This window comes from Gracilinanus agilis, chromosome 4, assembly GCF_016433145.1.
Source record: "Gracilinanus agilis isolate LMUSP501 chromosome 4, AgileGrace, whole genome shotgun sequence".
NCBI lineage: Eukaryota > Metazoa > Chordata > Mammalia > Didelphimorphia > Didelphidae > Gracilinanus > Gracilinanus agilis.
The window spans coordinates 501,854,412-501,865,826 of record NC_058133.1 but is presented as its reverse complement, the minus strand read 5'-3'; the positions used below and the strand labels follow the sequence as shown (position 1 = coordinate 501,865,826).

Here is an 11,415-nt window from a genome sequence, read left to right as displayed (position 1 = left end):
GCTTCAGTGCATGGGTGAACAAGACCCTAATAAAAAGGGGGGGGGGGCGCCAGTGACTTCTTAGAATAAGCAGAAGTGTCTGTTCCTGGGTTTTGGAGACCATCGGGCCAACACCTTCCAAAAGCTGTGGAGGAGGTGATGTCTAGACCCTGAAGCAGGGAGAAGACAAAACAGTGTCTGGGGGGTAGCAACAGTGGGACAAGGCTGACAGTCTGTGCTCCTCCTTTGACTCTGCCGTTTCTCTTAGTGATAGATACCCCCACAAGGAAGAAGCAGAGCTCCTGGCAGTCCCCTCCTACCTCTGGCAGTGGTGGAAAGCGCAGGCGCAAGGTTCAGTTATTGGCTTCTCGGCGAGGGGACCAGCTCACCCTGGTAAGGTGTCCTTTGTGGGGCCCTCTGGCCTTTCCTCCTGAAAAGTTTCAGGTTCAGCCACCTTCTTTAGTGCTCCTAGGGAGAATCCAGCTGGCCTGACTTTAGATGTGGGCCAGAGACATTTTCTTTTGACCTTTGGGCATAGACCAGAAGGATCTCTCTCCCTAAGAGTCAGAGTGGACTGCTGTCAGCTAACCCATGGGATGGGAGAAACTGGATAGGAATAAAGGGAGTCTTCTCACTATGAGTTCCTGGTGTTAAATTGTCATGTTGATCCCATTCTCTGGGCCTGAAGGTCTCCCTAGAGCCCTGCTCCTTCCTCTCATCTTACCCGGGCCATCAGCCCCCATAGGGCACCCTGGAGTCTTCACTGTTTGCCCCTTCTGATAGGCTTGGCTGTCCCTTTGTCTCTAACAGCCCCCACCTCCCCAGCTTGGTTACTCAGTCACTGCTGAAGACCTAGACTTAGAAAAGAAGGCTGCATTGAAGTGGTTTAACAAAGTCTTGGAGGAGAAGCCAGGTGAGAGACATGGGTAGAACCCAAACACCCATGAGAAAGAGTTCCCTTCTGAAGGGGAAGGTCACTGTTGCCCTTTTGGGGGAGGACCAGAAGCTGGAGTTGAGGCTCATCTAAGGTGCTAACATGAATTCTTTTCTTGTTTCTTGTTTTTCCTTGAAACCTGGGAGAGCATGGCTAGCATCTTCCTTAGCACAGAGGGAACAGCCTCTTAGAATGGGGAGAGGGTCAGTCACCTGTTGGAGTGGGTGGTCAGACCTGGGCTCCAGGCTGGAGGCTCCTCCACTCTCTAACCCAAGGCTCAGAGAACTCGCTTCTTTCTTGGAGCCCATTTCCCCAGAATGAAAATAAGAGCTGCCTGGGCCTCCTCAGTCATGGCGAGACTCAAATGAGAGATTTGGTATCTTCACAAGATCTTTGTCGAAGTCAGACCATAGAGGGCCCGGGAATGCTTAGGGGCCCTGGGCATTTAGAACACTTGATCTGTTTAGAGCTCTGTGGCCAACAAAGGAGAATGATTTCTAAATGTTTTCTTCTGTCTTAGATCCCACGCCACCACCCTCTGTCACAGAGGCCTCCCCTGCCCCCCAGCCAGTCTCCTTCACCTTACCGTCCCCAGAGACCACTTCTTCACCTGCTACAGCTGCTCCTTCAACTTCCAGTACCAATCCCCTGCTGGATAGTCTGAAGAAGATGAAGAACTCCCCAAGCCCTGCAGCCCCCACAGGTGAGAGGGGGACCTGAGCAGAGCCACTCAGCCTTTTGGTCTCTGCAGAGTAGTTTGATGGCCGAGCAAGAAGAGGCCTTTGCAGAAAGTTTAGCTCCCTTTTTTCCCTTCTGTCCTTGTTAAGTCCATCTGGAGATAGGCAGGCCCCAAATCAGGATTTGCTGCCTGGATAGTTTAACCAGTAGTGCCGCTTTACCTTTCTTTTTACCTTTCTCCTTTTGTCTGTAAAATTGAGGGAAGTTTCAGAATCACTTCTGTGAGCCTCCTGGGTGCATGACTCAGTGTTCTGGGGAAACAGAGGACATGAAGACTGACATGCTCCTCTTGTTACCTTCCACAGATCTGGCTGGAGTAGCAGCTGCTGGGGCCCCTTCCCCTCTGAAGAAAGCCAGCCCACCAGCTGCCCCGGGGCCCTCAGAGCCAGGGCCCCCTGCCACCACCACCACCACTACCACCACCACCACCACCACCTCTTCTTCCTCCAAAGCCATCCCAACCTTCTCCTTGACCTCTTCAGCCAACCAGGCCTCCCCAAAGCCAGTGTCAGACAGCTCCAGCAAGCCCTCCACCACGGCTTCCCCCAAGCCTAGCATTCTCTTTGGAATGCTGAGTACCCCTTCCCCAGCCCCTACCCCTCCTGCCCCAGCAGCAACTCCTGCTGCCCCTCCTGCCACTCCCACACCCATGTTCAAACCCATTTTTGGGGATCCCCCTAAAATGGAGAGTGGGGCTTCCTTGCCTGCTGCCCCCTCCACCACCACTTCTGTGTCTTGTGGCTCTGTCCTCCCCACTGCTCCCAGCACCTCCACAGCAACCTTTAAGCCCATCTTTGGTAACATGGGCCCACCTACATCTGTGTCCTTGGCCTCTACATCCCCCTTCTTGAAACAACCCTCTTCTGTAGCCCCCACCACAGCTGTCACCACAGCTGTCCAGGGACCCCTCTTTAGTGGCCTCCCCATCGTCCAGTCCACTGCTGCACCTGCCGCCACCACCTCCACCTCTGCCTCTGCCACCACCACCGCCACCTCTGCCTCATCCAGTGGGACCACTGACTCAGGCTCCAAACCCACCTTCAGCTTTGGGCTGAGCAGCTTGGCCAGTGCCACAACCAGTGCCCCCACCACCACCCCCAGCACCAGCACATCAACCGCTGCCCCCTCAGGATCCCAGCCTTTCCTCTTTGGGGCTGCTCCTGCCCCCAGCGCCAGCTTCACCCCATCTACTGGCTCTGTGTTCCAGTTTAGTAAGCCCTCGGCTGCCGTTACCACTGCAGCAGCAGTCACAACCTTTGGTGCCACGCAGACGGCCCCCAGCAGCACTGCTGGCTTTGGGTTTGGGGGCACCGTCAGCACAGCAGCCCTGCCGACCACCAGCCAAGTGACCTTGACGTTTGGCCCCTCCACCACCACTACAGCATTCAGCACCCCTTTCAGCTCCAGTGTCAAGACGCTGCCACCCCCACCCTATCCCGGAGCCACATCTCAGCCCGCTTTTGGGACTGCTGACGGGCAGCAGCAGCAGGCAGCCAACAAAGCGGGGCCTGCCACGAGCTTCAGTAGCACGTTCAACTTCGGAGGTTCCACAACCCCAAGCCCAGCCCTTGCCCAGCCAGCCTTTGGCGGGACGAAGCCACCCACCTCCTTTGGGACTCCTGCCAGCACGCAGCCAGCCTTTGGTGGCACCAACACGGTCTTCTCTTTCGGCACGACCACCACCTCCAACTTCGGGGCCACCACACAGACCACCAGCAGTGGTACTGGCAGCTCCATGTTTGGCGGCATGAACCTGGCCCCTTTCACATTTGGGAGCTCCACAGCTGCAACCAGCAGCGGGGGCTTTGGGGTCAGTGCAGCTGTCCCCGGAACCAGTTCGACCAGTGCAGCCTTCAGCTTTGGAGCAGGCCAGAGCGGAACAGCCAGTGCCACTGCCCCCTTTGGGGGTGCCTTGAACCAGAACCCCCTAGGTGCCCCAAGTCAGAGTGCACCCTTTGCCTTCAGTGTGGCCAACACCCCGGAGAACAAGCCTGTGTTTGGAGGTAAGGCGAGGGAGGGTGTCCTGCAGCCCTCCCATCTAGTTCAACTCCCTCTCTTGGCCCATTGAGAAGTTAAGGCCCAGAGAGCCACAGTGACCCACTCCAAGTCACAGGGCAAATAGAGCAGAACTTGGATTCATACCAAGGACTCTTGCCAGAGGTTACCTTTAAGTCTTGGCATGCAAAACCAATAACGTCTGGCCTTTTGGACCTGCTCTCTAATCTTTCTCTGTGTGCTGGTCAGGGCTCTAACCTGCAGCTTCAGGGGTGGCCTGCCCTGATCCCTGGCTGTGCTTGCCCAATCGCCCAGCCATCCCTCCAGTGACTAGTATGTGCCTGAGAACCCTCTAGGCAAGGTTTGGGGTCATCATGAAGCTTGTGCTTGGTACTGAGCCACTGATGGAGTTAATGTTCTGTCTGGCATTTTCATCTGTCTCTTGTTTCCAGGCACTTCCACACCTACCTTTGGCCAGAATGCTCCAGCCCCCGGAGCAGGCACAGTGGGCAGTAGCCTTTCCTTTGGGACCCCGAGCACCCCAGCCCAGGGCTTTGTGGGAGCAGGGCCATCTTTCGGTAAGTACCTTTGGCTTCTGGGCTGCCCTTCACCTGAGGAGGATTTAAAGGGTTTGAGGTAGGGGGCTCCTAGAGGAGGTTCAGAGGTTCCCGTCTTGGTCGTTTCCAGGGTTGGTCACTTTTCATTTTTTTGAGGCTGGGATACAAATGATTTGATTCCTAGTAAGAGGGTCAAGTCTGGGAACACCACCTTAAGTTTCAATGAGGCTCAGGCTGAGGAAGGCCAGGCGGTAGTCATGCTCGGTGCTCTTCCTGAACCCCCAACTCTGCACTGATGAGGGCCAGGAACAGACTCAGGATCAGGGCTTCTTTGCCAAAGAGGACCCGGCCTGATGAGTTTGTTGGATCCATCCTTAGGACCATCGACCCCTTCGTTTTCCATTGGTGCAGGATCCAAGACCCCTGGGGCCAGGCAGCGACTACAGGCCCGGAGACAGCATACTCGAAAGAAATAGCCCGCGCGTATCGCCCGCTGCCCCCCTTTCCTTCCTTCCCCCACCCCCCGGCTCCTGCTGTGAAGAGCCTTATCCCTGCCCCTGTTTTTGTACAGCGAGCCCCCCAACCTCACCCCCCACTTCTCCAGTAGTGGCTGCCAAGAAGGCAGCTGGGAAGTGGTAGGTAGGGTGGGAACAAACCCTTTTTACTTGAACAGTTCCACTGCTGAAACTGGAGAAACTTGTGTACATACCGTCAGCCTTGCCTTGCCTTTCCTTTCCTGACTCGTCTCCTTGTGTGTGTGCGTGCGCGTCAGCTTGGCCGAGGAACCCCTTTCCTGCCCCCTCCCTGCCAGCCCCGTGCAGCCCGAGCCTCCCAGTTCTCCTCCCGCTCCACTTGGTGTGGCTGCCAGGCCAGCTTTCTTGCTTATTTCGCCTTGGGCTCTCGATTCCTGCTCCTTGGACTTTGTCCCAGGGAAAGCCTTCCTTCTTTTGGCATTAATCTGGCTTGGTGTTTGCCTTGGGGAAGACTCTCCAGGAGGTGGGAGAAGCCTCCCTGGAGGCTTTTCCCTTCCCCTGGAGAAAAAGAGGAATGTCCTCACCAGTCTTCCCTTGGCCAGGCTAGCCTTAAGGGCCTCGGTGATTGCCACCGAGCTAGCCAATCGAGGAGGAAGCTGCCTTCCCCTGGGAGCCTCTGTTGGCCAACAGGGGAGCAGGCCAGGTCCCACCCCGCTGCTCTTGGCTTTTCTCCCTCTCCTCCCCAGTTTTTGTTCTCTGGGTTTGTCTGTATAAAGCTGTGTCCTGTCCATGTTGCGCTGTCTGATACTCATTGAATCGAGTTTGGAGGAAAAATGTATTTGTGTGAGTGGCGGCATGTTGGTAATGCCGGACTTGATGTTAAAAGCTTTTGGGGTCCAGGAGTTTCCCACAGAAGCTGGACCCCCCCCAATTGGATGTAGAATGTGGCCATGAGACGCTGCATGTGTGGAGTGACTCCTGAATTTTCCAACAGTGTTTTGACTTGAAGGGATGGCAGCCCAGGAAGGAATGAGGCCCAAGGGACAGGGTGCTGTGAATGTAAGCCGAGGCTTAAGGCCTCCCCTTGCTTTGGGCTCCCCTACACACAGACACACACACAGACACACACACATGCACACGTCCCCTATTCCTCGCACACATCTTTGGGATACACAGTAGGGCAGGGTGTCCCTAAATTAGTGGATAATCTGATTTTACTGCTGGGTTGCATGCCTTTCTAGGGTTTGGGGGGAAAGGGAGGATGAGGAGGATCTCGGATCAGATGTTTGTCCGAGGACATAATCGATGTAGCCAGCCTCCTTCCTGTTCCTTTTGGGCCAAGGAGGAAAGCCCTGTTCAGTAAGCAAGCTTAGGGCTCTGCTTAGGGACTTGCCCCATCCTCTTGAAACCAATTTAGCCCAAAGCCCCCTCTCCCTGGCCCAGGAGCCTTGCTGCTACGCCATCACTTTTGGGAGAAGTGTGAATGTGTGTGGGTGATTTGCCTAAGTCTAAATTTAAAAAAAAAAAAAAGAAATATTTAAACTTTTTTTAACAAAATAAAATTTATTTTTATATTTAAGCTAAATTGCCTTTTGAATTCCTTCAAGCTTGGTTCATTGAGGCTGTTAAGAAAGTACAAAGCTGTTGTCCAGAAATTAGCTGAGCAGTTAGATCTGGGGGAGGAGGAAGCCTGACTGTCTGTGGGAGGATGGGCTCGCTCAGACTCCCTTCTCCCCCAGGGAATCGTTCTACAAAATGTACTTACTTCTTTTCTAATAATGTGATGTATGTGAATGTGGCTAGGGCAAGGTTTTCCCCCCTGTGATAGCAGCTCTGGTGGTTGCCATTTTTGAGGCAGGAGAAGGGGAGTGGAGCATTGGGAGATCTCTGAAGCTCCTTCTTGTGTCTCAGCCACTGCTTAGTTTCACAGAGCCTTTGGGAGAGAGCTTCATTGGGCTGAAGCGGCCTTGGCCTGCCATGGTGGGCACAAGAGCCTGTTACAATCAGTGCCCAGAGAGCTGCCAATGCCCACCCCACTTGAGGCCTCAGCCCTGTGCAGGTACATGCACAAGACCAGACAGGAATGGGAGACAAAATTTTCTTTCCATGACAAGACACTGTTCCTGTTGAGCCTGGTGGGAATTTAGTGTGAATGTGCAATTTTTTTTCCTTGCTTCTTATAATGTCATTGATTTTAAAAATAAACAAAACTGTGATCTCCACTGGACCCTATTCTGTCTTTTTTTCCCCATGGGGGTAGGGGCAGATTTGAACATTTGACATAGGAATACAGGATGACTATCTCCCTGCCTCAGGAACAGGAGCAATGAGAAGAAGGGCCCCTGGAGGTTCAAGCCAGAACTGTTACTCCAGAAACCAGTGGCTTGCTGTCACTCCCAGGGCAGAGGCAGCAGGAGCTTTGTCCACGGTCACCTAGTTAATGGTCTTTTTTTGACGTCGCTTCCTTTTCTTAGGAGCCACACTGGGTCTGGGTCCTCCAGCCAGCGGTTGTAGTTCTGGACCTGAGCTAAAGAGAACAGAAAATGAGACCTTCCCAGGGCACCTAAACCTTTACCCACGAAAGCCCCAACACTCACCTTTTCTCATCCACCCGTTCCAATACAGCAACAAAGAAACCCCCAGTAAGCGTGGCTTCAGGAGATGCCCGGATACAATGTTCTGCCCCTGGGAAGGTGCTGAGACCTCTCTGTGGCCACAGAGGCAAGGCATCCACTAGCCTGGCAGAAGTGAAAGAGGCAGAAATGGAATTATCCCATTCCCATCCCATTCCTACCAAGGAAGGCCTAATACCCAACAAGTACCTGAAGGGTCCAAGCTTCTGCTGCAGGATATCTTGAACCACATCCTCATTCTCCTCCTGGCACACAGAACAGGTCGAATAGACCAAACGTTGCAGGGCCGGGAAGGAAAGTGCATGGCTTAGGGCACGGCGCTGGAATCCAGCCAGGGCATGTAAACGTTCCTGGCTGGGGCTGACAGCACCAGGCTCCTCAAGCTGCCTTGACACCATGCCTGGGGGAAGACAAAGTCATCCAACTCAAGTACTGGTGCCATGCCAAGGAATATTAAGACCAAAAGGAAACCATCCCAACCCTACCCACCAAGGGCTAACTGAAAGAAATCACGTGTCCACAAGTAAACACAGTCATTGCCAGGAGGCAGGGGTCATCTTGTAGAAGGTGGCACTTGAGTTAAACCAGAGGTTCTGAGATGAGCACTCTTGGCACAAGGGGAAGTTTGGATAAAGCGAAAGAAATGGGAAATGGAATGTGGTCAGGCAATAGTGAGGAGACCTATCAAGGAGACCTGAGATAAAGAGTATATGTGGAAGAGGAAGAGGAAATCCCGTCCCAAATAGCCCAAAGTCAGGGAAAATTAAACCTCCCGAGATCTAAAGAATTCTTGTTACAAGTCTTCCTGGTCCCCTGAGCCCCTTGGCATCTCCTTTCCTCATCCAAAGAGTTCCCCTGAGATTCTTCCCCAACTCACCAGAACCACTGCAAGAAGGGTCCAACAAGATATACTGGACCCGGCTATATCGTGGGTTAGAGGGAGATATTGATAGAAAGTCCTCATTGGCTATCTCACAACAAGAAACTCCAGCTCTGGTCAGCAGCGTGGCCATAGCTGCTAGCCGCCCTGCATCCAAGTCAAAAGCAAAGATTTTCCTACAGAAAAAATGGAGCAAATCAGTTCAACATACATCGACTGAGCACCTGTGGAAGTGACAGGAAGAAAAGGCGAGCCTTCCTGGCCTCGGGGAGCTTGCAGTCTGGCTCAGGGAGGCAGGGAACAGACATACAAGTCAATAAAGAATCTTATCAAAAATAAGCACTCAAACCTATGGAGAACTAGAACTATCAGGGAAAGGTCCTTTCTAAAGGAGCATAAAGGCTCAGAAGAGACCCACAGCTTGGACCAGTCAGAAGACCTGACATTCACTAGCAGTGTGTGTCCATGGGTCGTTTCAGCTGAGCCTTACTTTCCTCCCCTGTAAAAAAGGAGGGATGGCATAAGCCATCCCCTCAATCTTACAATCCTACTCTACAGCTGGATGGGAACTTCAAGGTCCAGTGAGATGGGAGTCACAATTTCTCTAACCTCACAAGACCAGAATGTCGGTGGTAAGATTTGAACTCATGCCTTCCTGACTTGGCCCAGTATCCCATTCACTAAGGCCACAATACCTTGCAAATGAGTCATGAAGAAAGACCAAAGGGGTTAACAATGCCTTGATTCCTATACCTGCAACTTCCCACTAACTCCCACAGATGAGGGGTGCAGATCCAAAAGTCCCCAAGAGCCAAACCAGATTTTAAAAGGAAACCATCACCCAAATTCCCCGCATTTTCTTCCCTGCTGGATGCCACATGGTTCCACCACCCTTTTCTCTCCCGGCCTCACCCCTGGTTTTTCAGCAGAGCAGCCAGGTGGCTTGTCTTATTGCCTGGGGCAGCACAGGCATCGATGACATGGGAACCGGGAGGAGGAGCCAGCAACATGGCTGGAAGGCAGCTCGCCTGGCAGGGGCAAGACATAAGAACTGACTGGAACCCAGCCCTAGCCCTCTTCTTCCCATCCATCCCTACCCTTCTGCACCACTCCTCCTCCTAACCTTATCTTGCAGGATGAGGTGGCCAGCCTGGTACAGTGGGTGTTTATGTAGGTCAGTACCTGAAGGAAACACAAGTAGCTCTGGGAGCAGAGGATCCAGAAAAAAACGTTTTCCCTCTAAAGCCCGAAGCTCATCCAATCTATCAGGGAAGAGAAATGAAGAAAGAGGCCTGAGAACAGGCACCCACCCCCATCCAACTGCCCAGTACCAGGGAGGGCAGGAACCTCTTACCCAGAAGCACAGCCCTGGTAGGAGTAGCCCTCTCGCTTAAAGTAATCAATGGTATCATCAAGGCAGGTCTTGAGCGTGTTCACCCGTACAAATCGAGGAAGCTGAATCACTATGAGACAGAGGGAGGAAAGATATTCAGGGATACCCTCAACATCCTCCCCGAATGTCCTGTGTTCAGACTCCCCTCTATGCCCTACCCAAGTGTCCAGCTCCAGCCAAGCCCTGGGGAATTACGAACCCTGAGCAGCCCCAGGACTGGACTCCAGCAGGTCCTCGTTGCGGCTCACACACCGCTTCACCTTGAGCCGGGCAAACTCTGCCTGTAGCCTCGCCTTGTGCCGGGATAGCACAGGCTTCCATCGGCCTCCACCCCGTAACCCCCGTCCCAGCAGTAGTTCATATACCAGGACCTGGGAGGGGATTATGACAGAATGAGTCGAGCCCCCCCAACCCCCTTGATTTACCCTTGGGCCTCAGTTCCCTCATCTGAAAATGAAGGGATTGGCCTGGATGGCCTCTGAGTTTTCTGACTCCTCCTCTTGTCCACAGCTAATTCAAGTTTAAGCCAGACTCAAAAAGTTAAGTCAAGTCATGAAGCACTGAACATGCGAGATGAGCCATTGGTGGCATCTCTGGTCCACTCTTTCCTCCCACATCTCTACTTGATCAGCATTGGTTAAGCACCTACTATGTGCCAGGCACTGTGTGGGGGCCCTGGCAAAGCAAAAGCAAAATGAAACCTATCTGCTTACCTTCTTACCAGAGCTTACCTTCTATACAAGAAGCAAGATGGAGAGAAGCTCAGACAATAAACACAAGATGATTTAGAGGTGAAAGCACTCTAAATTGGGGTTGGGGGGAAAGATCAGGAAAAGTTCCCTGTGGAAGGCAGAGCTTGAGTTGAACCTTAGGGGAAGCTCAAGGCAGGAAGGCAGGAAGGGGCCCCCTCAAAGCAAAAGCCACAGAACCAGAAATTGAGCCCACAAGGGGTCACAGATTCACAGATCCCAGCTGCAAGGGACCTCAGGGGCCTCCTAGTCTAACTCCCTTATTTTACAAATGAGGAAACAGGCCCAGGGAAGAGAGGGGACTTGCCTAGGATCACAAATTCCATAAGCAGTGAGGGGACATTTGAACCCAGGTCCTCTGGCTCCAAAACCATTGCTCCAGAGACTTCGCAGTACCTGTCCAGGTGAACTCTGGATCCCATATTCACCCCTTCCCAAACCAACAAGAAGACGACTTCGGGGAAGTTTCCCCTGACTCCTCCCCTCCCCGGCCCCAATCACCTTGGCCAGGTGAGGCTTCAGCTTCTTCTCTGCCTCCAGGAGCTTGGCGCTACGGATCACTGCGTCCAGCACAGCCGAGTAACGCTGGGTCTGGCACACCAGGGCGTACAGCTGCCGCACATTCTGAGGGGCAGGTGGTGGGATGGAGAGGCAGATGGCCATTAGGCACCGCCCCGCCCCTGAACCCCCGAACCCCGAGACTCTTCCCAACACTCTGCCCAGGCTTAACCCTGCCCTGGCCCCTGACCCCGAGACCCGCCCCTGAACCCCCAAGCCCCGAGGCTTCTCCCAACACTCCGCCCAGGTTCCCCGGACAGCCTGCCCAGGTGCCCCTGACTCCAGTCCAAGGCTGACCGCGATCTGCTCCTGCTCCCCCTCCGCAGTACCTGGAAGCGGCTACCGTAGACCAGGGTCTTCAGGGAGCCCTGGTGGGCCTCTAGCCCCGAGAGCACGGTCGCCGCCGCTCCATACAACGCCATGGGCCTCCTCCTCCTCCTTCCTACTCCCGGCTCCAGCTCCAGCCCCGCAGCGCCGCGTGTGGCTGCCTCAACCACTGCGCATGCGCGCACTACAGTGCGTTCGG

General features: G+C 53.8%; 2 protein-coding genes across 3 annotated transcripts in view; one reads left to right on the top strand and one right to left on the bottom strand.

The window, feature by feature from the left end:
- Positions 1-6,898, top strand: part of LOC123244593 (nuclear envelope pore membrane protein POM 121C-like) — a 17,064-nt gene extending 10,166 nt beyond the window's left edge. Inside the window, exons 7-12 of the mRNA XM_044673112.1 lie at positions 248-372; positions 790-892; positions 1,434-1,616; positions 1,957-3,654; positions 4,099-4,224; positions 4,582-6,898. Coding sequence (XP_044529047.1) covers positions 248-372; positions 790-892; positions 1,434-1,616; positions 1,957-3,654; positions 4,099-4,224; positions 4,582-4,679 — 2,333 coding nt within the window. The 3' untranslated portion in view covers positions 4,680-6,898. The remainder of the gene's footprint in view (positions 1-247; positions 373-789; positions 893-1,433; positions 1,617-1,956; positions 3,655-4,098; positions 4,225-4,581) is intronic.
- NSUN5 (NOP2/Sun RNA methyltransferase 5) lies at positions 6,220-11,311 on the bottom strand. 2 transcript variants are annotated; one of them, XM_044673113.1, is made up of 10 exons: positions 11,219-11,311; positions 10,833-10,955; positions 9,782-9,953; positions 9,544-9,652; positions 9,313-9,451; positions 9,102-9,217; positions 8,187-8,365; positions 7,499-7,709; positions 7,274-7,414; positions 6,220-7,203 (listed from the first exon to the last, which is right to left on the bottom strand). In XM_044673113.1, exons 1-10 carry the CDS (start codon positions 11,309-11,311, stop codon positions 7,110-7,112), a joined length of 1,377 nt encoding a protein of 458 aa, XP_044529048.1. In that variant the 3' UTR covers positions 6,220-7,109. The 2 variants fall into 2 exon arrangements, with proteins under 2 accessions (XP_044529048.1, XP_044529049.1); XM_044673114.1 differs by lacking the exon at positions 6,220-7,203 and having other exon boundaries at positions 7,270-7,414; positions 9,782-9,842.
- Between the last annotated feature and the right edge of the window lie 104 nt (positions 11,312-11,415).